The following is a 25,298-nucleotide window of genomic DNA, read 5'->3' as shown; positions in this document are numbered from 1 at the left end:
CATGTGTTTTGTAGTCTGTCCGTCATCATCATCATCATCATCATGTGTTTTGTAGTCTGTCCATCATCATCATGTGTTTTGTAGTCTGTCCATCATCATCATGTGTTTTGTAGTCTGTCCATCATCATCATGTGATTTGTAGTCTGTCCATCATCATCATGTGTTTTGTAGTCTGTCCGTCATCATCATCATCATGTGTTTTGTAGTCTGTCCATCATCATCATGTGATTTGTAGTCTGTCCATCATCATCATGTGATTTGTAGTCTGTCCGTCATCATCATCATCATGTGTTTTGTAGTCTGTCTTTCATCATCATCATCATCATCATGTGTTTTGTAGTCTGTCCGTCATCATCATCATGCGTTTTTTAGTCTGTCCATCATCATGTGTTTTGTAGTCTGTCCGTTATCATCATCATCATGTGTTTTGTAGTCTGTCCGTCATCATCATCATCATCATCATGTGTTTTGTAGTCTGTCCGTCATCATCATCATCATCATCATGTGTTTTGTAGTCTGTCCATCATCATCATGTGTTTTGTAGTCTGTCCATCATCATCATGTGATTTGTAGTCTGTCCATCATCATCATGTGTTTTGTAGTCTGTCCGTCATCATCATCATCATCATCATGTGTTTTGTAGTCTGTCCATCATCATGTGATTTGTAGTCTGTCCATCATCATGTGTTTTGTAGTCTGTCTGTCATCATCATCATCATCATCATCGTGTTTTGTAGTCTGTCCGTCATCATCATCATGCGTTTTGTAGTCTGTCCATCATCATGTGTTTTGTAGTCTGTCCGTCATCATCATCATCATGTGTTTTGTAGTCTGTCCGTCATCATCATCATCATCATGTGTTTTGTAGTCTGTCCGTCATCATCATCATCATCATGTGATTTGTAGTCTGTCCATCATCATCATGCGTTTTGTAGTCTGTCCATCATCATGTGTTTTGTAGTCTGTCCGTCATCATCATCATCATCATCATGTGTTTTGTAGTCTGTCCGTCATCATCATCATCATCATGTGTTTTGTAGTCTGTCCGTCATCATCATCATCATCATGTGTTTTGTAGTCTGTCCGTCATCATCATGTGTTTTGTAGTCTGTCCGTCATCATCATCATGTGTTTTGAAGTCTGTCCGTCATCATCATCATCATCATCATGTGTTTTGAAGTCTGTCCGTCATCATCATCATCATGCGTTTTGTAGTCTGTCCATCATCATCATCGTGCGTGTTGTCCTGAGTCTCTCATTGTCCACCTGAGTTCATTATCATGGTTGTTATTTATGTATGTTTTTTCTTTTTTAACTTTTTTTTTTTTATTACAAAAGGTACAATACCATGCAGCTGGAAACTGCACAGCACAGCAATTATGAATTTGTTTGTTTGTTTGTTCTTGCAGGAGCACAATGAACCACCATTTTAGTGACTACAGATGAGGTCAAAGCCCACCATTCGCCACCCTGCTGAGGATGTCATTTCCGGTTCCGGTTGAGTGTACGCTGTGCGCGTTTATTTATTTATGTATGTTTTTTTTAATTTATTAATTTATTTTTATTTGTTTGTTTATTTATTTATTTATTTTTACGCTGTGCGCGTTTGGCTGCCGCTACTCGCCGGTGTTTTGTTAGTTTTTCTTTCCGTTTTGCGGGACTTTTGGCACAGATACTCTCCGGTATCGATGGACTCTCTCTGTTTTCTGCGAGCGAGCTGAATCTGGCTCTGATAATGCCCATGACACGCCTGCTCCTCACCTGGGCGAGCCCTCTTCCTCTTCTCCTGCGCCGTGACCCCACCTGAGGTGAGTGTGTTTGTGCCCTCTTGCTTCGTTGCTGTTGCCACTTTGTTCTGTGGTCAGCTGCAGCATTTCTGCTTGTGCTCCTCAGTCTTGGCTGCTGGTGTAGTGGGTTTTGGTTGGCTACTGAGTTACGCTCTGGAAATGTTTAAATACTCACGAACTGAACTTAAACACCTCGACTGCCATGCGCGCTTGGATTCCGCGTCATATCGTCTCTGCCGGACACGTTTCTCGACGTCCACGTTACATCCACCGCTCAAAAAGAGGACCGTCGTTTGGTTTTGGCTGTGATGGCTCTGATGCGCGGATCCAGACTATATGGACATATAATCGTGCTCGCCAGCGTGACACTAAAGCCATCCGTGGAGTAAATCATGGCCATCTCCGTCCACTTTCAAAACTGGTTGAACTTTCTTTTCCCAGCCGTCGTTGCTTTAAACTCGCCCATCTTAACGCACGATCCATGACCAATAAAGCCTCGTTAATCAACGACCTCATCACCCAGAAAAACGTGGATATGTTTTTTTTTCGGAAACCTGGCAACAACCCGGTGACTACTTACATTTAAAGAGGCTGACGCCCGTCGGCAAAGAGCCAAGACATTTGCATCAAGTCAGATACTACAATGATGATTCCTTCCTTAATGTGGCAGTTGTTTTCAACACCACCCCACTCCCTGCTCATAGTTATAAAGAAGCATTCCGTGTTTTTACATGATTACACAATTGCATAAAGACAGATGGTATGATCATGGCAATTGAGCAATAATCTACATTATGGTGAGAAGTTTCTTCTGGTGGTTCAAATAAAGTCATCCAGCAGAGAATAGAAGCAGGGTGGAAGCAGACGTTACATTCTCAAAGCTGGCTTTTAGCTCTGCACAAACTCAGCAGGCTGTGCATAATGCATGTTTAAAACATTATTCAACAATTATGGCAATTGGAGAAGGTCATTTGATAGATTCAACTGCATTAGGCCTAGTTGGCTAAAACTGCGTAAGGCTTTATTGTGCTGATGGGTTCCTAAACCTGCTGATTGCCTCTTGTGTCTATATTTTTAAGTTGGCTTGCAAGAAAGGAGAGGTTTATAAAGCCTTCTTGAAGTTGAAACTGGGTGCTACATTATTTGCTCTTTTGTGGTAGTAGTGGAAGTAATTTATATCTCACAGGGTTTGCAGTTGTCTAGACCAGTATCCCTGGCATTGAGGCAGCTGAAGCCAGAGGTTAGTAATTGCACATGCTGTGTACTTTTTGCGATTGTAACAGATTGTAGATTACATTCAATTTATTGTCATTGTGCAGAGTACAGGTACAGAGCCAATGAAATGCAGTTAGCATCTATTTACAGTATATACGGTATTATTGACATGTTAAGTGCAGGAAAGTAACCATGGTAAGCAATGCTGTAGTTACAGTATGTTGTAAATAATGACCGTGGAGTGGTAAAAAATGGGTATTGCATTAGTTTTAGTTCCTCTTTTGTTTGATACTGGTCCGCCTACTTGAAAGTGGGAGTAATTTCCACCTCAGAAGGTCTGCAGTTGTTGAAACCAGTATCCCTGCTGTTGAAGGAGTTGAAGCCAGAGGTTACACATGCTGTGTACTTTTTGTGATTGTAGTATTTTTACTTTTTTAGTCCACTCGAACAATAAGATTTTATTTCATTTATTCCATGTTATTTTGCTAATTATAGCAAGTGGAAGATCAATTAACGGCCTCAGATGACCATTGCTGTTTCTTTAACTTCAATCTGGTTGGTGCTCATTTGAAATCTTATTACTGCTGTCGAGTGATTAAAGGCAGAGTAAGTGTTTTTACATACTATGTAATGTTACTTTCAATAAAAAAATAAGCTGCAAATTATAGCCGATGGGTGCCCAGTTACAGGCCTTAGTTGACTAGTGCTGCTTTTCATTTTAAATGGAGTTGTGTTATGGGCTGGTTCCTTCAGTATATTTTTATTCATTAAGTTATTATTTTATAATGTGATGTGTTTAATTTAGTATCTTTCTGATTGCCTCTTGTGATCTTGGGAAGCTGGGAGGGTGTCCAGATGGTAAATAGCTGCTGCAGTTATAGGGGCAATTAATTATACAGGTATGAGATGTGGTGCAGTGTTGCAGGAAGTTGCCTAAGGTAGCAGAATGAATAAAGATTTTTGTGTGTGGTAGCATAGCACTATCAACTGTTTTTTGTGTTTAAGTTTTAAAACATTTTTTGGTTATATTGTAATTTTCTTTCTCTTTTTTGAAGGCCAGATATAACAGCCGGGACTAGACAAAGGCTCTGATATCCTAATCTGTAAGTATGTTCTAAAATTTATAAACGTTTATATTGCAATTTGCAATTTCTCTCGCTCAAGAAAACGAACACACACAGTCAGCGTATTCTCTCCAACCTCCTGGTTTATTAAAAAGAAACCACACCAGTGGCGTCTCTGCCACAGAAAGCCATGTTTTTCTCTTGAACCTCTCTGGATTGAAGGAACGTTTTTTGTCCTCTCCAGACTAAATGATGTTGAAGTCGTGGATTGTGTGGTCCCAAATGTTTAATCTCTAATTTCTGCTCTAATGGTAGGGTATCTAATTTAACCTTTATTATGTTTTTGACTTGACTCATTATATTGCTTTGCTATTATGAGTCACTACCACAACTGATGAGAAACAATGGCTAGCTGCATAGAAACTCCCATACCATCAACGTCTGGATGTATATAAGTTTATTATTTTTTTATTGGCTGCTCTCAGCATGGGGCCAACATGATTGTGCTTCACAGCTGGTTTTTGAAAGCACACTGAACATGCGCAGAGTGTTTTTAACTGCTCACTTGGTTAGACGAGAGCTGATGGGCCAGCCCCATGCTCACCAAAAGAAGACTCACTAGGAGAATTAGGTCGGCTACTGGCATTGCAACAACAGGTACAGGAAAATATTTGGAATGTATCGGACAGCCTCACCATTGTCATCTGTAATAAATGTGCAACAATGTTAATTACAAAGAAAACAAAATGTATATATCAATTGTTATACTGAATCATTGATCATGTTGTGCACTGCTCCAGAGAGACATCCAGCTCCTAATGTAGAGACTCCACTGAAACACACACAGAGATATATGTGGCAGTTGTCTCTCAGCTCTTGTACACACACTTGCAACCTCTACTCTGCTTTCCTGTTCTTATGTATGCAAGAACATTTCTTGCATACATTAGCACGTCTAAGATGTTATTTCCTCTTTTTCTCATTTGAGGCTAGACATGTTTCAATCCGATCACAAATGTCAGACAGTTATGTGCAATGATTTTAATAGAAATGTTAGACACATTTGCTTTTTCCATCATAATTATTTGGGATTTATTTTGAAGTGAGTGGATTGTTTTAGCACTAAGTTCCATGGGTATCCCATAAATGCTTGGGAACTAGCAACATAACCTTTTTTGAGACTTTGAAGATGGAAATGCAAATCACAGTTAAGCCTCTATTTGGCCTCTTTTCCACTGCTGGGCTGAATGTTTCTGAGCATGGAGGGAAACCATTCCAGTGGCTTTAACACATAACATGGTGTGACACAAAATGCTTAGAAACTGGGTTCAGCTTGAAAAAAAACATGTTTTCACCTTACTCTGGTCCACAGAGCCATTCGGTGGGATGATGTAAAAACATAACTATTTGCTGTTTGGTTCTATATTTATGTTGTATTCTGCCACAGTGTCCTGCATTATTTTAAACTCAAACACCATCAAATAAGTTCACTTCACTCACATGGATTCCAAAGAAATGAAAGCAGTGCACAAGTTTAAATCTACTATTCAACAAACGACAAAGCTTCAATCAAACTCCATTTTCAAACTCCATCGCCTTTCACAAACCCTAGGACACTCTACATAGTGTCAAAAAATGACTAAAGAGTGGAGAAAAGGAAGGTTTTAGCAGACATTTGAAGGAAGATGAAAAAGAGCAATTATGAAATAGTGGAAGGCAGATAATTCCAGAGTTTGGGGGCAGCAGCACTGAAAGATCTGACACCCATAGTAGAAAGTCTAGTTGAGGGAACTGTGAGGAGTCCAGAATAGAAGAAATGAGACATTATAATGAAATGAGAGCAGAAAGGTATATTGGAGCCAGACCATATGAAGCCCTGGAGGCAAGAAGAAGGATTTTGTACTTAATCTTAGAATTAATAGAAAGCCAATGCAACTGTTGAACAGTTGAGCTGTGCACTTAGTGGAGGTTAGAACCCTGGCTGCTGAGTTTTGGATGTACTGAAGATGATTGATTAATTTAGCTGGAAGGCAATAAAAAAAGTGAGTTACAGTAATCGATACGAGAGAAGATGAAAGCATTAATCAACATTTTAGCATCAGTATCACGGACCATGCAGATGGTAAAATGCAGTTTTGGTGACAAGCTTAATGTGAGACTCAAAAGTGAGAGATGAATCAAGAAGACAGCCAAGGTTCTGTGGACGAAACCAGTCCTGAGTGTTCGTTGATGCAAAAAAAATTGAGACGAGTAGATCAGACTGAAAAACAAATGGTTTTATTACAGAATTCTGGAGAGGTTACAAACAGAGAACATGCATCATGTATCTCCCAAGTAAGCTCTGACCTCTTCTCATCTGACTCCCTTTTTTATAGTCGCATGACAGCTCCTCCCTTACCCAAGATATCAGTAGATTCCATCAAGCCTCCAATGTGTGTGTTAGCCCAGCTCACCAATCTATACCATAAAAGTTTAAGCATGTGCCCGAGACGTGAGCGTGTCTGCAAGGTCAGCTTAAGGTATTCCCTGTGTTTATCAACTCCCCCCGCTTTCCAGACAATGGCTCTGCTTCTCTGACAAGATGAAACACATGTGGGGTGTGCTAATCCCAGTGTCTACTAATATCAGCTTCAAGGTATTTCCTGTTATCTGACGTCCTTGTGCATTCCACCGTTAGTCAGCACACATATAGTTGGACAATATGACCATTAAGCTTTCAATACTAAACATAAGCTTTCTTTAATAAATCTAAAAGAGTAATATGAACAATAATAAGGCTAATAAATCCACAGTTCTTAACAAACTGGACTGGCTTAATATCGACACCATCAATGTTGACTGAAAAGTTCAATACCCAGGAAAGTGCGGTTTTAGTTGTAGTTGTTGGTTTTAGGTGGTAGTTGTTTTGCAACCAAACTTTCAAATCTCTAACACAAGAGCTGCAAGCCTGGGCGGAGGCAGGGAGGAAGTAGTGTTGATATAAATTTGAATGTCATCAGCATAGCAGTGAAAGTTAAAACGATGGTTGCAGATGATCTGACTGAGTGGGGAGATGTAAATAATAAAGAGGAGGGGTCCAAGGACAGATATTTGGCTTATACCTTGATCTACAAGAGCAATACCAGATTTGTGGGAGCCCATAGAAATGAACTGATGCCTATCAACAAGGTATGACTGCAACCACTGAAGGGCAAGGTCAGTAATGCCAACAGATGACAGTCTATTTATAAGAAGATTATGGTTAAAGCTGCTGTTAAGTCTAAAAGAATCAGGATGTTAAGAAATCCAGCAAATGTAGACAGCAACAAGTCATTTACAACTTTTAACAAGGGAAGATTCAGTACTGCATAGGGTGTGGAAGCCAGACTGAAAAGGCTCATATAGGTTATTAGGAGGATAGAAAGTCATGCAGTTGAGAGGCTGCAGTTCTTTCCATGACTTTAGCTAATAAAGGGAGATTGGAGATTGGTCTGTAGTTGGCCAGTGAGGATGGGTCCAACCCAGGTTTCTTTAGGATAGGAGTGATTTTAGGATAGGAGGAAGCGGACTTAAGAGTAGCCGTAGGAGCAGGATCTAGTTGAGATGTACAAGAAGAGAATTTGGAAATAATCTCAGACAGTGGAAAAGTTCACAGGGGAGAACATACAGAGACAATTATCAGGTAAGAGTGAAACAGAGGCCTGAGAAAGAGAAGTGCTGGTTGCTACAGGGAAATGCAGATAGATCTTAATAACTTTATCCAGAAAATAATCCAAAAACGGTTGACACTGGGCAGAGGAGTTCAGGATGGGTAGTGAGGGAGGTTGAAGAAGTTTGTTTATAGTATGATAGAGAGTTTTATGCCTGTGACTGCCAGAGTTTATAAGATCAGAACAGAAAGAGGAGTGGGCTGTGTTTAATGCAGCTTTATACATGGAACCCTACCGCTAATACCACCAAAGCACATTAGCCAGACCAACGACCCCAACCCAACAATTTAAGTACAGGATAGTGAAAACTGCCCAGTACCTCAGATTAATCAACAGAACTTAGTGAGGGATAGAAACTCACTCACTGCAGCTGCAGTCGAGAGGTAGGAGGAAGAAGGAAGAGGGCTGGCGTGTGGCTAGCAGGCAGTCGAAAGTGCCAAGTATACAGTCATGGGAGAAGTTCCAACATGAAATCAGAGAAGGATGCAGATTCAGAGAACAGAGAAGTCAAAAAAAAAAAAAAAAAAAGAACAGCGGCAGGAACAAAACACAGCAAAAACAGAAGCCGGAGAGAAGAGGCAGCATCAGACAGCAATGTACTCTCAACCAGAAAAACAACTGATGAAATGAAAAGTTTTCTGAAATTAAACTTGTTCTCTTGGTGTTTTGTTGCACATATGCTATCTGACATTCATTCAATTGAACAAATCTTGTAGAAGGGGAATAATTGTGTTAATGTTTAATAACCTTTTCTACAAATATGTTTAACCCATAGGCTGTTCTCGTCCCTTAATGGAGAGTGCTATAGTGAGATTACTTTGAGTTTAAGAAAAAGGGTAGTAGAGATACTAGAGTAGTACAGTGGTGTGCTGTTTGGGTTGCTGTTTGAGTTGGCCAGGTCCAGTGGAAACAAGCCAGCCCCTTCAGCTTGTTCTCCCCTCTGCTTTTGTAGTTGGGGCCTTTGGTAAATGCCCACAATTACATTATATGTAGAGACGATGCAAATATAACATAAATTTGTAGACTTAATGAAAATGATAAAAATGGATACTGGTCAAGGGGAGGTAACCATGTAACCACAACATACACGTCAGCTGCCAGCACATCCTTTCTACACCATAAGACATTCAAACCAATAAAAAGCAGTTTATACACAAGGGTGTAGGGTGTTTTAGTTTTACTAAAAATCATCTGTGAGTTAGCCACTAGACAGCAATCTGAAGTTGTTAGAATGAAAGAGCCAGTTACACAGATAGTTACAAATTTTCTTTTCCAATTTTTTCAAAATATTTGATCAAGTTTACTCACTGTTGCCTCCAGCTCTGCATTTTGACCCAAGGTCCAGAAGTCTTTTTGGTTGAAAATAATGTTCATGGCAAGGGTTTCCTTTTGGGTCATTTTTTCTCAAAGCCCAGTCAAACTTTAAAACAGACAAAATAAAAACAAAGCAAAAAACATATTTTAATTCAGTTCATATGGGTACATTATATTGAAAATACTAACCAAAATAGCAAATATTGTAAATGTAGTCAATGTGTACCATTGTTATTTGTCTATGACTTGGTTATGATCACAGCATTCTCTACTGGCACGTAGGCCTGTGATCTGACAGACAATTGCATCTCCTGAAGCAGACATTTAGAGAGTGTATTAGAATATAAACTCCTATTTAAATCAAGGGGTGTAAGTTCTAAACATTCCACTTAGAAGCAACACTCGGCACTGGTATTAGCGCTAAAGAACAGAAGCGAGGAAGATCATGGGCAAGTAATTTTTATTTTCAAACTGGGTAACTTCAAACTACACCATAAGTCAAAGACCAAGCAAAAAAGGGGAAAAAATCTGGAGTTCGTGCAAACAAATCCAAGAAATTATCCAAAACTCAAAAACCAAGAAACGTAGACAAGGGTCAAAATCCAACAGGGCATAATAAGAAACAATAAGGCTCAGAATCGACAGAAAACCTCTCTAATAAGATTTCACAAAGAATATGGGAACACACTGGCTATAAAGAGGGAAACAGATTGCTAAACAGCAGTCAGGTGTGCACATATCTTCAGCACCTTTCCTGTGCCACCATCAGGACCAGCAGCTTTTCTGGGGTTCACTGCCCTCAGCACGCGTCTCACCTCATGCTCTTGCACAGTGAGGATGTGGTTGTGGGAGAGTGGTGGAGGTCTTGTGTCTGTCTCCACTGCTTTCACCTCATAGTGAGCAAAGAAACAGTGAAGTTCCTCTGCCAGTGAGGCGTCACCCTTAACTGTTGTGCAGCTTCTGGTCTTGTGATTGGTGAGGTGCCGAATGCCCCTCCGCAGCTGCCATGGGTCGTTGTTGTTGAAGTGATCCTCAATTTTCCACTTGTAGGTGGTCTTAGCCTCTTTGATGCCTCTCTTCATGTTGGTTCTAGCTGCTACACCCTGATGTTTTTGTCCACTGTAACATTGCCCACACAATTTGCTGATGAAACAGCTGATGTGTACTCCTCCAAGTTCTAATCTTCAAAAACATCCCAGTTGGTCCTTTTGAAGCAGTCCTGCAGCTGTGAGGAAGGTCCTTCAGGCCATGTCTTGATAGTCTTTGTGATGGGTTGAGAGGGTGTATGCAGGAGTTAAAAATATAGAGCAGTGATCTGATTGGCCCAGATGTGGTGGTAATGTTGATTTAAAACTGTTCTTAATGGAGTAGACCTAATGTATTTTCATCAGTACAACCAACACAGACAGAGATTCAAACAAAGCAAACATAGACCAGCAAAGACAAAGGGCAAACACAGGGCTTAAATACACATGGAAAACGAGGGACAGGTGGAAAACGGGTGGAGACAATCAGGGGCGGAGTCATGAAATGAGGGGGCTAAACCAGTCCTGCAGCTGTGAGGAAGGTCCTTCAGGCCATGTCTTGATAGTCTTTGTGATGGGTTGAGAGGGTGTATGCAGGAGTTAAAAATATAGAGCAGTGATCTGATTGGCCCAGATGTGGTGGTAATGTTGATTTAAAACTGTTCTTAATGGAGTAGACCTAATGTATTTTCATCAGTACAACCAACACAGACAGAGATTCAAACAAAGCAAACATAGACCAGCAAAGACAAAGGGCAAACACAGGGCTTAAATACACATGGAAAACGAGGGACAGGTGGAAAACGGGTGGAGACAATCAGGGGCGGAGTCATGAAATGAGGGGGCTAAACCAAAACAAACACACATGGACAGGACTGGGAGGGGGCAATCGTGACAGTACCCCCCTAAAGGCGCGCACACCGAAACGCAGCAAACACAACAGAACAAAACAAAACCAACTAGACACAAGGAACCAAAAACAAAGAACCAAACTAGACAAGAACAGACGAAGGCACAGAAGCAGAGGCGGAAACGGGAAGACTAGCGGAAGACAAAGGCACAGACACAACACCAGACACAGGAGCAGATGAAACACGAACAGAACGAGGACGAAACATGGAGGGAGGACGAGGAGGCACACCACAAAAAGATGCAGAACGAGAGACGAACGGAGGAACAACAGGACGAGGAAAACAAGCACGCAAGACAGACCACTCAAAAGAAGGGGAACAGGAGCCAAAATCGAAACAGGTGCAGAAACCGGGACAGAAACGAAAGGACACAAAGACAAAACCAGGAACAGACAAAGGCAAAGGAACTGAAACAGGAGACCCAGAAGCAGACACAGAAGAAACAGGAGGCCCACGGTGGCGGCGGGTCCGGAGGCGCGACGACTGGTGGCGGGTCCGGAGGCGCGACGACTGGCGGCGGGTCCGGAGGCGCGGGCTTGCCACGGGGTGCAATCACGGGATCAGGAACTCGGGCTGGGGACAGCTGCTCCAACCTGGAGGAACAAACAGAAACAGGACCCACTCGGTTGTTCCCAAGGTTCACTTGAGTGATAGGCATCTCGCAGTGGCGCTTGAGAATGAGCAGAGTACTATAGTAGGGGTTTTCTGTATGCTCAGTCCATCTAACCACGCCTTGCGCTGCAGGTCACTCCTACCTGCAGCGTTGCTCAAGACGGGCAGACCCAAGGCGCTTACCTTATGCTTGTCGTCCAACTCGAAGACGGGATGCTCCTTCGTCTTCCTCCGGGGCCGTCGAGACGCTTGTGTTCCCTCAGCGCCAGGGGATTTGCTGTCTCCGGCTTGGTGGCGTTGGGACATATTGAACTCAGGAACTTAGAAACAGCTGGAGTTTCCTCCCAACGGAACAACCACATACCGGAGTCTCGCTTACTTGCTGTGTCCTTTGGAGGCTGGTCTTTCTGTGGAGACAATCAGGGGCGGATTCATGAAATGATGGGGCTAATCCAAAAAAAAAAAAAAACGCACATGAACAAGGCTGGGAGGGGCCAATCGCGACAATTCGTTTAAAATAAATTAATAAAATGGGTTTGTGAACTGCAATGTTGTAACAATGAACTGGTTAAACTCGACTTCTAAAACTTTATTTTTTAAAATAACTTTTTAAAAGTTTTTGGACCTCTAGTCTCTGTGGTTCCTCGCTTTTCTTGACATCTGCAGTATTGGAAGAGAAGGAACGCTGAGAAGGATATAATTTAACACAATAATTCATGTTAGACACTATTTACTTCTGAAACACATACTTGAAGATCTCTAAATCTGAGGAATGCTGAAACTACTTAACCTTACTCATCCTGTCTGAGACATTAAGTAAGGTAACGTTAGCTGGTAACACTTTACATTAAGGGTACATGATCTGCCAGATCATAATTAAGACATTTACTAATGAACTAATCAGAAAGTAATGAGTCATTAATCTGGAACAAATGAATGTCATATATTAACAACCACAAGACTTAATTACTAAACACATGTACTAATGAATGAAGATAAAGGCTTTCTTCAGTGCCTGAATTTATTAGGAATTCATGTGTTAATTAATGTTGATGTCAGATTCCCCTCAGACACAGCGCTCTGGAATATTATGCCTATCAAAGTCAGCTGTGTTTTTCTCTGTAGCTTCATCCTCTCGTCAACCTGTCCTTCTGCTTCACCATGCTGTGTAAGCAGCACTTGTTTTTGCCTGTTTCTAGCTGTCAGTTCTTATGCTACCTCGTCTGTGTCTACCCACCTAGTGACTGTTTAATAAAATTAAAAGCTTACACTGACATTGTTTTGTAACTAGTACTCATGTGTGACAGTTCTAATTCATCTTTCATGTTAATAATATGACGTTTTAACTCCTGTATTGATATACAGAGCCTCATGAGGGAATGGTTTATCCTACAGTTACCACTGACCTCAGAAATCAGTTAATTATTGAGAGGGAAAGTGTAGAGCCTTTCTCCTGGGGTCATAAGAATCCTTAATTGTATGCACATTTTTGTGCTTTCCCACATCTAGCACCCCTGATTGAACTCAACTGCTAATTTACAAGGTTGAGGCGTGTCGGAGTGAGAAAAATACAACACTGTGCCATGTCAATTCTCAATTCACTATAAAGAAAGCAATGATTACTGATAACACACTTTATTACTTATTATATACCAGCTAATTTTTCATGATGAATTCATGTTTGTGCCCCCTAAAGTAAAGTGATGAACCAGTCACACTTTATTACTGATTAAAAGCTAATAAAATAGCAGGGGTTAAGCATTACTTACCAAAATGCAGTCACTCTTTTGCCCTCTCAAGAACAATAATGAAAGATAAGTACAATATGGCTCATTTAAAACATGACATTGATGAAAATCACATGAATAAAAAAGCACATTTTATTATCATCTTATGATTTCTACACAATACACAGAACTACAGCATGTGGATATGTCACTGTAGTAACGTTACAGGGAAAATGAAGAGGAACCAATACATAACGCTACATAACACTACATAACGCTACATAACGCTACCGGCTCTGTTGATCCTCACACATCTGTAAAACGGACAGAACTGCTATCAGCTAATTAAAGTCACGAAGATATTCATATTGCAGTGAGCGGTGTTTCCAAATAACTCACACAAGCTGAAGATCGAGTCTGTGACTCAGCTTTACTGAAAAAGTCAGACTTGAGAACAGAAGAAAGGGGAGAATATCGCGCCAGGTTAGCACTCGGCTAAGCGCAGTTAGCGCCCTCTCGCCGTCTCGGCTCAGTCTGTTTACCACCTGGCCCGGTGAAGCTCTGCCAGCGCGCACACACAGCCCTTCAGAATAAGAGTCCCTGTCGAAGGAGGAATAAATGAACCAAGCAGCATAAAATCAACATGTGAGTTTAACCAGACAGAACAGATGTACCTGATGCTACATATTACTACTAGAATCACACGACGCTCGAGAGAAATACAAACACCTTACTACTCTTAAAACCAGAAAGTTTTACTGCAAATAAGTGAGCACCAAACCAAATATTGAAACTACTTTACAACAAATTTAGAAATAACAGCATCTGCAAATCCGTTCTGTTTTACCACAGATAACAGCTGCAAGTTTTACACGTCAGTCTAAAAAGAGGTGAGGCACGAACACTCAGCATAACAGATGTAGCATTTATTGCAATTACGCAAATTTACTGGCGAAAAAAATAGCAGTAATTTCCAGCTTTCAAACTGCTGTTTCCAGTCCTAAAACATTTAGATATAGCAATTTCTTAAAAAGAATAACACTTTCATTTTTCTGAAGGGGGTATGTTTCAGAATAATTGTGGCATATATTAAGATATTTCACTGTTTTAATTCAATCAAATGCCTATTTTCAGTAAATAAACTAGTTTACAGTTTATTAAACATACTACAATTGTTGTAACAGTTTGACATTGCAGTATGACAGGTAATCATAAATAGCATGAATACAGAAAAACTAAGAGCTTCTAGCAGTTCGCCAGAGTATACTAACATTTTTTGTATGCTTAATTAACACAAGAATTCCTAATACATTCAGGCACTGAAGAAAGCCTTTATTACCTGCATCTTCATTCATTAGCACATGTGTTAGTAATTTAGTCTTGTGGTTGTTAATATATGACTTATTCATTTGTTCCTGACTAATGACGCATTACTTTCTTATTAATTATTCATTAGGAAATGCCTTAATTACTGACAGATCATGCACCCTTAATGTAACATGTTACCCGTTAGCTAGCTAGCTAACTACAACACTGGGAATCAGCTAATGATTTACCTTCATAATCAAAAATAAACTTCTCAAAACAGAATTTATATCTCATATCAAGTTTTGCATGTTTGGTGCTTGATAACTTCCACAATTCAGATCACATCATCCTCTCTAAAGCATGAGAGTTCAGCCAAAGATAATGCTGTGTACATACCACTTGTACATAGGGAGCCAGCAGTCACTCACACAGTGAAAAATGGTCTGGGGAGACAATGTGTGTGAGGAACTGTGCGACCCTTATGGGGAGGACATCGACAGTCTCACACAATACATAACGGACTACATAAACTTGGAAAACAGTGTACGCATAGAGACTGTTCGGTGTTTCCCCAACACAAACCATGGATTAATCCTGATATAAAGGCTCTTCTGAAAGAGGAAAAAAGGGCCTTTAGATCAAGTGACAAGGAGAGCTGTTCACAGGAAACTGAGAAGGAAAATCAGGGAACGACAGCTATAGGAAGAAGATTGAGGAACAGCTGCAGAATAACATCAGTGGGGTCTGAAAAAGTCTAAATACAATCTTTTGGACTCTCCGGCTACTGCCCTGCATCCACTCCCTCAATTACCTCCCTTTTCACAATTCTCACCTCACAGCCACACCAACCACTGATTTCTCTGCTGTCAGCTCAACCCCCCTACCTGCACACTCCAGCACCCAGCCCCCCTGCTCCAATCTATGCCTTACAACAGCCCAGATGAGAAAAGAGCTCAGAAAGATCAAAGTGAGGAAAGCTGCGGGTTCGGATGGCATCAACGCCTGACTTCTAAGTTCTGCGCAGATCAGCTGTGTGGGATAGTTGAACCACATGTTCAACATGATCCTGAAGCTTGGGAAGGTACCACAACTGTGGAAAACATCTTGTGTGGTACCAGTGCTTAAGACACAGCAGCCAAAGGACCTCAGCAGCTACACGCTGGTGGCACTGACGTCACATCTGATGAAGATGCTAGAGAGGCTGGTCCTTGTTATATCTCCGCCCATCTATGGACTCACTTCAGTTTTCCTGTCAACCTGGGAGTAGATGATGTGGTCTGGAGAAGCCTGGGAGCACTGTGAGAATCATGTTCTTTGATTTCTCCAGTGCTTTTAACACCATACAGCCTAGGCTCCTGAGGAACACAGGGGTGGATCACCATCTATCAAACTGGATTCTGGACTATCTCACCAACCGACCGCAGTATGTGAGGGCACAGGATAATGTGTCTGACATGGTGTTCAGCAGCACAGCGGGGGGCAGGGAACTGTTCCTCTTCACCCAGTACACTTCAGACTTCATGTACAGCTCACCAAACTGCCATCTACAGAAGTTCTCTGATGACTCATCAATCATCGGACTCATTACAGATGAGGATGACAGAGTACAGAGAATTGACCCTGGACCTTGTGGACTGGTGTCTGAGGGACCATCTCCTGATCAACGTGGGGAAAACCAAAGAGATGGTGGTAGCGTAGTTACCTCCCTCAACCAGTGAACATCCAGGGAACGGACATTGAGAGGGTGGACTCTTATAAGTACCTGGGCTTTCATCTTAACAACAGACTGGACTGGTCAGAAAACATTAGTGCACTTTATAGAAAAGGCCAAAGCAGACTCTACCTGCTCAGATGCCTGAGGTCATTCTTTGACACCGTTGTGGCATCAGCCATCTTCTATGGAGTGGTCTGCTGTGGCAGCAGCATCTCTACTACAGACAGGAAGAGACTTGACAGACTAATTAAAAGGGCCAGATTTGTCCTGGGTAGCCCCATAAACCCAGTGCAGGCAGTGCGAGACAGGAGGATGTTAGCCAGACTAGCCTCCAATGCTGGAGAACAGCTCCTACTCCATGCATGAGACTCACTGGGCAGCACTGGGCAGCTCCTTCAGTGCAATAATCAATTTCAGGCAAAATATCCTTACAATGTCAATATCTTAGCTTTTTATTAATTTCTAATTCTTTATATTGTAAATTATTTGTGAAGGCTAGAGTTTATATTTTTTAATCTTATTTTGTTTAGTTTTATATAGTCTATGTAGTAACAAGTAACAAACTGTGTAAAAAAAAAACTTAACAAAGTTAATAACTTACTTATTAATTCTCTTCTTTTTACTTTTCTTTTTCGAGTGCCTTGTTGTCCCTGTGCTGCTGTAACACTGAGAATTTCCCCATTGTGGGACTAATAAAGGATCTTATCTTATCCGTCCCATTTGTTTGACAGTGCAGTCTTTTGCTGCATTTTTGTAATATATGCCTTCTATGTTCAATGTTCTATGTTCAACTTCAGAGGACAAAAAAAGGGAATTCCACCAATTAAAAAAATTCTCTGTAACAAAATTGTTAAGATGCAATTACAGTCATTCAGTGTAGTTTGATGTGAAATGTGCCATTCTAGAAAAATATGCAGAAATAGAATTTTTCATTATGGTGTAGAACCAGACGTCCAAAGTATTTGATGTCTCTTAAAGCTACATAACAGAAAACTATCAGATGAAGTGATTACAAATATAGCTGAGATGTTTTTATGATGTTATAAGATTCAACTAAACATTGACATGGATGGTCCAACCAACAGCAGAGGTGGACTTAAGACAGTGCCAAAAAATGCTTAACAAGACCTGATCATCACCAAAACTACAGTGGGTTGCACACGGCCCTTACCTGATGTATCTAAACAATGAAACAACTACTATTTGTGTATAGGTGCACACGAATTTGCCTTTCCCCACATCACCACCCCACATCCCCACATCAGGAAGAAAACTGAGAGAGAACAAGAGAGGGAGCAGCAAAGTGTGACTAACATTTGCTGGCTCTGGCTACATTTTCAAGCCAGTTAAGTAGAACAGCCTAACAATACTGCTGTTGCCATAAATGTCTCAGGCATGATAAAAGCTCCCACACACAAGTAATATCAGGTAGGTCCTTTAATGTGCCAAGACCTACCTCTTAGCAGGCAACAGTGACTCGGACTGGAGGACAGAGGAGCGCAGCCAAGCATCTTCAAAGTCCTCACTGGTCCATCACAACACCTGTAGAGTAGTTCAGTAGAGTGAAAGGGGAGAGAGAGAACAAAACATAAGCACATCGCTAGCACATAACAGAGATGCAGGACATTTTAAGGACAAAGCGAACTTTAATTTAGCACTATGGTAACACAAACACTTGTAAGTTAATTTTGATAAATAAAATGGTATATTTGTCATGTGAGTATAGCAGTCATCACCAGCATTGTAAAAAATTGGAGTTGCTAAGTTTCTCTATAATGAACCACTTCGTTATAACTTAATATTAAAACAGTCAGAATGACTTTGTTTACATTGGAGCAATTGTATTATGCAGAAATTGTGAAAAAAATGTGGAATTTTCCTTTAATGGTATTGTGTAGTACAACCCCAATTCTAATGAAGTTGGGACGTTGTGTAAAACATAAATAAAAACAGAATACAATGACTTGTAAATCCTTTTCAAGCTGTATTCAATTAAATACACTACAAAGACAAGATGTTTAATGTTCAAATGGATAAACTTTATTGTTTTTTGCAAATATTCACTCCTTTTGAATTTGATGCTTGCAACACATTCCAAAGTAGTTGGGACAGGGGCAACAAAAGACTGGGAAAGTTGAGGAATGCTCAAAAAACACCTGTTTGGAACATTCCACAGGTGAACAGGTTAATTGGAAACAGGAGAGCATCCCTGAAAGGCTCAGTCGTTCACAAGCAAGGATGGGGCGAGGTTCACCACTTTGTGAACTCCATTGAGCAAAGCTTTTTTTTTTTGGAATTTGGAGCAACATATGCCAAGCAACGTCTTTTTCAGGGACATCCCTGCTTATTTCAGCAAGACAATGCCAAGCCACATTCTGCACGTTACAACAGCATGGCTTCGTAGTAAAAGAGTGTGGGTACTAGACTGGCCTGCCTGCAGTCCAGACCTGCCCCCCTTTGAAAATGTGTGGCGCATTATGAAGCGCAAAATATGACAACAGAGACTGGGCTGTTGAGCAACTGAAGTTGTACATCAAGCAAGAATGGGAAAGAATTCCACCTACAAAGCTTCAACAATTAGTGTCCTCAGTTCCCAAACACTTATTGAGTGTTGTTAAAAGGAAAGGTGATGTAACACAGTGGTAAAGATGCCCCTGTCTCAATTTCTTTGGAACGTGTTGCAGGCATCAAATTCAAAATGAGCGAATATTTGCAAAAAACAATAAAATTTATCTGTTTGAATGTTAAATATCTTGTCTTTGTGGTGTATTCAATTGAATATAGGTTGAAAAGGATTTGCAAATCATCGTATTCCGTTTTTGTTTTACACAACATCCCAACTTCATTGGAATTGGGGTTGTATATGTATGTGTGTAGTACAGTAATATCAATTAGTTTGTTTTTGCAGGAGCACAATGGACCTGAAGGAATACTTCAAAAGGATTGGCTTCACTGGTCTGTATGACAAAGCTGACCTGCCCACTCTGGTCACCATACACAAGCTGCATGTGATGACTGTTCCCTTCGAGAACTTCAGTATCCACTGTGGAGAGAAGATCACTCTGGACCTGAAGGTCATCTATAAGAAGATTGTGCTTGACCATCGTGGAGGTTGGTGCTTTGAGAACAACCTGCTCTTCTCCTGGGTGCTGAGAGAGATGGGCTACAAATTCACCATGCTGGGCACCAAGGACTGCAACCTCAAAAACGACTCCAATCCCATGGATACACATCTGATTAACCTGGTTGAGATTGATGGTGAGTCTTATATTGCTGATGTGAGTTTTGGGGTGTCGTGCCAAATGTGGGAGCCATTAGAGCTGATCGCTGGTAAAGACCAAACTCAGCCCCCAGGGGTGTTCCGTCTACTGAATGATGGTGAGATGTGGACCCTGGAGAAGACAGGGAGGAAGCCACTGATCCAGAATGAGGCCTTTGCCAACTGCGGCCTCTTAAAAAAGCCCCTGACACAACCCATGTTCAGCTTTTGTTTAACACCACGTGATGTTGACCATTTTCAGGAGGCCTCTGAGTATCTCCAGACAAATTGTGAGTCTTTGTTCACCCGTAAGTCCATCTGTTCCCTTCAGACACCCACTGGCTTCAGAGCTCTGATTGGTTGTAACTACAGTGAGGTTGCATATAATCCTCAAGAAGACGTAGACCTCTATGATATGAGGGAAATACCAGACAGTGAGATAGAGACTGTACTGAAGGAAAAGTTTAAGATTACATTAGGTAGTAAACTGACACCTGTAAACAATTAAAATGTATGAAATTAAATACAAGGTTAACCTCTAACTGAAAATCTAGCTTAAATCTAAATCAAAATCATAATCAAATTGTAGTAATTGTCACAATGCAATGAAAACCAAGACAGGTGACTGTTATTAATTTACCATCACAAATGAACATCCACTGATGATCACTCCTCAAGAAGGTGGGTGGTGTATTGATAAAAGAATCTGACATAGTACGATTTTAAGTGTATTTAAACCAGTGATGTGTTCTTTAATAGATATGGCACTAATCTGATACAGTGTTGATATTAGGTTTATATAATACCAGTAAAAAAGAACAACTGCAATGTGTTCCAGTAATAAATTTAATAAACCAATATCAGAAAATAGATTGTGGTACAACATATCATGAAGCAAAATAAAGTAGGTCTATTATTAAATGAATAGTTTTCAAATATCCCAACTTTTATCCTGTGTCATTCATGCAAAACACAATTCTTTCTTAGCATGCCTAGTGCTTATGTGTTTCCTCAACCTACCACAACCTGTACCAACAAAACAAAAACATCTTACAGTAAATTCATTAACTTTTTTTTTTTCCATGTCGTTATGAACATAAGCAAGTTGTGCAAATGGCAGTATTTAATCTTTGTTATTAGCCTTTAAGCCTGTTCCAACTAGTACTCTAGCCTTGTGTTCCTCCTCCACCGTACCACTGTGAATATACAGGGCAAAAGATCTCAAGGTTTAACAGCATGCATTTGGGATAGACTGGTGATGTTCAGACTATGCAAAATATACCATGCCAGGTTTTACATTAGATTTAAAAGCATGTATGTTGCTTTTAGTTGAAGTATGTTTTGAGGCATGACCTTTGGTAACTCCATAAACATAACCATGACCTTAGTAATCCTTAATGAATCATATTGAAAAAAGATAAATCTGGAGAAATATAGGGCCCTGGTAATCTGAGACATTGGTAGCAAAGGACCCTTCCGTTTAGAACAAAACAAGTTTTAAATATTTAATTATAAAATGGATTCAGTACAGAAATTTGTTTGGCTAAATTGAATTTGAATACACACCTATTGCCCCAAAACAACTAAATTCTGTATTACTGTGCCACATCATTAAAAATCCTTATATTGTTAATGGGATAGTTTTGACTGTTAGGCTCCTCGCATGGGTGAGTGTACTGATAAAATAAGAACCTGGTTTTGTTTAAACGGAGGGGTTGACAATTAAGCTTTCACAGGCTCTGACTTAAGGTACTTGCTACATGACTCACTAGAAAAATGCAAGTAAACAATGTGTCACTTGAATGTCTTACATGCTTCAAATATCCGTGTTTTAGTTCTGCCTTAAGTCGCATTAAACCTAGGCTGAAGCTAAAATTTAGCCTTCCTCCCAACTATATAACGCACTATTGTAAGTTATGAAACTTCTACACCCAGTGCACCATTTGTCTAGTACTGAATGATACACACATGAATATGGCAGCATATTCTGATTTTGAAGGATAAGCAGCTTAGAAAATGGGTGTATGTGTATGCGTTGTTATAGCATTTCAGTTTATAATATGGAGCTAGCAATAGCATCTGCTGCTAGTAACATTTTAGCACTCGCTAACCAGCCTGAGGATAGTTCTGTCCAGAATGATTTTCATGTGGAAGTAATCCTTGACCGACTAGAAGAGCTTGTGAGTGTCATGAACAACATTAGGGACATTCTTACTGGCGTTGGACAAAGACTTACAGTACTGTTGGAGGAACATTGGTTCTGAATATTTAGTGCTCTTACTGCTTTTACACACATATTACTAATAGTCAGGGGCTATTAATGAACTGGGTGTCCTGACTTTCCAAAATCATCTTATTGTTAAAGGTGGAGTCAGTGATTATGAAGAAAGATTGCTAATAGTTGAACACAACAGTAAAGCAAATAGCTGCACCTCTCCGTTCAGTGCACCTTCAGATGCTCTACCATCCAAATTCATGGACACACAAGGTGAACAACACTGAGCTAGCAAACATTTTTTTAGGTCTTTGTGGCCATGGAACCCTTCAAAAACACAGTATGAACAGTTACCATAATTTGATATTAGAGCAAACAACAGAACAGAGAGTAATGTAACTAACATTAGCTAGGTTGAGGGATAACAAACTGCTGCTACAATTGCTGCTGTGAAGTTGACTCGTTGGGATTAGCTATAACTAACTTTAGCAAATGGGACAAAACAATACTGACCTATTAGTTCTGTGAAACTTTCTGTGAAAGTTACCTATCCTCATCCCAATAGCAATCCTCCTCATCCCATATCAGTCAGCTTCTTTTTCTCCAGTTTCTTGTTCAGATTTTTTAATTCCACTTTAAATGGTGCTGCAGTTACATTCTGGCACAGGTGATGTTATTATGACATTTTGTTTTTGTAATCCTGAAATGAAGAGTGTCAGGATGCAAGAAAGCAATTGAATGGTAGCTGATACAATGTAACATGATTACAGTTAATGTTCAGGTAGTGGGTCTGATTTATCAGCCACCATATGGTTTGGAGTCTACAATCTAGTTTACCAAAGAACGGCCTTGAATTGATTGTGCACATGCATTGACCACATGTGACAGTGCTGAATGACCCACATAGAAACAGCTGAAGGCTAATGTAACTATTAAAGCTAGCTGCATTAGAGTAGTGAAACTACAACTATTGCTCTTCAAAAAAAAAAATTATGTTTATCTTATGGCCTGTTCAATGGCCAGGCCTTTGTGCCTGAAAGTGTCCATTTGAGTGGAGTAAACAAATACATTCAGTATACTTTAAATAATTTTGCAATTGAATGTTAATGTGTTTTCACTAAAATGCCCTGAATGTAAAACAAATTTAAAAGTAAACATGAAACTGCAAAAAAGCTGTATATTTTAATATATTAGTCTACTTAAACTATATTCAGGATCATCCAAGAATATTCTGTTACTTCATACTTAACTCTTTACCTACTGAATTTTAGTATTTTAGTACACTTATATGGTTATATGCTATATTTCAGAAAAATATATAATGTGCTTATTTTACAATAAAACTATACTTGTTTTAACTATAAAACTATAAAGTGTCTCCTTGGAGCATGTTTTAGTGTGTGTTTAAAATGCATTTCAATTAAATATGCTTAGAAAAACACATGCTACTTTTGTTTTGAAATAGTGCTTCATCAAATTTTGCATACAATGAACTGTGCTTTATGCTTAAACTAAACTTTCACAAAAAAGACCATTTGTTGCTGTGTTAAATATGCCTTATATTTGAAAAAGAGTATGTATTTCTGCATTAAACCTGTGTGTCAATAAAGTATACTACAAAAAGTTTAGTTTTGTCTTGAAAATGTGCTTACAATGAACTGCGCCTGTTTTCTGCTAAAACTATACTTTCACAAAGTATTTCTTAACAATGTGTTATTTATGTGTTAAACCTGTACTTCAATAAAGTGTGCCTAAAATATTGCTCACAATGAAATATTCTGTATTAGGAACATGATATTATTAGTGATAAATGTGATGCCTGGCCATATTGAATGTGTAAATATAAAATACAAGTACACTTCAAAACTTTTAAACTGATGAAAACTTTTTAAATGATCTTCCTGGTGCTACTTTGATGTTAATTGTATAATACAATTTTTATTTCAAATGTAGCTCTAACAAACATCACATCAATAGGATACCAGCGTACTTACATTAGAGAGTATTCCTGCAGTGTGCTGTTATTCATGGTAATAGATTTGAAACTATCTGAAATTTTACATCACTTCACAGCATTTCCCCTTGTGAAAAAGTAAACTTAAGTGGTGCTTTAATAGATATTTCATATACTGAAGTTATTTTGGAACCACAAATTTCTAATAAATCACTATTAATGTGTATCTAATATATATTTAAGTCATGCTATATGTACACTACATGTACATTAAATATTATAGTCACCATTCTTATGATATAATTTAAGTATACTAGTGTGTGCTGCCAAACTGAACACAAAAATTCATTAAAAGAGGCCTAAAATAATTTTGTAGCATTACCCATGTGCTTTTTAATCACATATTTAGTGTATATTTTATATCATATCTAATCTAGCATATCAACTTATAAATTAGTATATTTACAAATACTGTACAGTCAGGTACACAGTACAATTGTGTGTGTACTCATATTACAGAGTTCTCAAATACATGCTTAGTGTACCAACTTAGCACACCATAATATATTCTGCCTGTTAATAAACGCACATTAATGGCTATTTTAATTACTGGATTGGATTAACTCAGTTTGTCCCCACCACTGGTCCTGGAGAACACCTGCCCTGCACATTCTAGTGTTTTGCTGCTTCTAACACACCTGATCCAACTGATGACAATAATAATTTCTATATTTTCAAAGCGTTTGTGCATTTTCAATGCATTTTCGGAATTTCAATGCATTTGTGTTGGCTCAGCAAGTGTGACTCATCAAAATCAGCAGTTCCTACCGGAAATGTTTTAGTTTTACATTTAGTAATGTGTGCGGCACAATAAAAGTACACTGGACTCAGAAAAATGCTTAAAAAGAAAGAATAATCATGAATGATGCTAACATTCAATTAAATGTACACTGATCTCAACCCCCCCCCCAACCCTGAGGGAGAAGCGGCTTTGAAAATGTGTGTGTGTGTGTGTGTGTGTGTGTGTGATCTCACCCCTTATTTTAATTGTCTGTGCTCCAGTGCAATTCAATGGAATTCAGTGACATTATGAGGGAATTCTGTTTTGTGTTCTGACACCGTGCCACAGAAGTATATGTAAGTATATGTAATGTCACGCTGTCCTGACTGTCCAGCTGTTTTTTGTGTCGTTTAAAGTCTAAACCTGCTGTACTGTGATTTGTATCACTAGCGCTGCTTGCAAGACTCCCAGCTTGAAGTAAGCTAGCTAACAGCTAACTATGTTTGTTAGCTAGCTAGCACGAGGTCAGACTTGGCCTCCTTAAACCGAGTATAAAGATTACTTTATTACTTTTATACTGGTTTACTCATGCTGAAAAATGTCTTTTTGAGAATAATTTATGAATGTCAATCACTTTTATCAAATTGTTGTCTCGTGAGCCAGACATCCCAAGTGACGAAAACTCATTTCAGGGACTCTGACCCCATCCCACCAACACAACCC

General features: G+C 39.6%; 1 protein-coding gene across 4 annotated transcripts; it reads left to right on the top strand.

The window, feature by feature from the left end:
* The first annotated feature begins 1,201 nt into the window (after positions 1-1,201).
* LOC108424918 (arylamine N-acetyltransferase, pineal gland isozyme NAT-10-like) lies at positions 1,202-23,468 on the top strand. Of its 4 annotated transcripts, none has more exons than XM_037534400.1 (3): positions 1,202-1,808; positions 4,063-4,105; positions 19,275-23,468. In XM_037534400.1, exon 3 carries the CDS (start codon positions 19,282-19,284, stop codon positions 20,131-20,133), a length of 852 nt encoding a protein of 283 aa, XP_037390297.1. In that variant the 5' UTR covers positions 1,202-1,808; positions 4,063-4,105; positions 19,275-19,281; the 3' UTR covers positions 20,134-23,468. The 4 variants fall into 4 exon arrangements, with proteins under 4 accessions (XP_037390297.1, XP_017548737.1, XP_017548739.1 ...); XM_017693248.2 differs by having other exon boundaries at positions 1,203-1,808; positions 4,058-4,105; XM_017693250.2 differs by lacking the exon at positions 1,202-1,808 and adding an exon at positions 1,823-2,584 and having other exon boundaries at positions 4,058-4,105.
* Positions 23,469-25,298: the final 1,830 nt, after the last annotated feature.

This window comes from Pygocentrus nattereri, chromosome 25, assembly GCF_015220715.1.
Source record: "Pygocentrus nattereri isolate fPygNat1 chromosome 25, fPygNat1.pri, whole genome shotgun sequence".
Taxonomy (NCBI): domain Eukaryota; kingdom Metazoa; phylum Chordata; class Actinopteri; order Characiformes; family Serrasalmidae; genus Pygocentrus; species Pygocentrus nattereri.
Note: the sequence above shows the minus strand (reverse complement) of the source record. Positions and strands in the feature narration are given on the sequence as shown.

Bases quoted from the DNA above. Each gene is read 5' to 3' on its own strand.
- LOC108424918 (XM_037534400.1), top strand. From the start codon at position 19,282: ATGGACCTGAAGGAATACTTCAAAAGGATTGGCTTCACTGGTCTGTAT.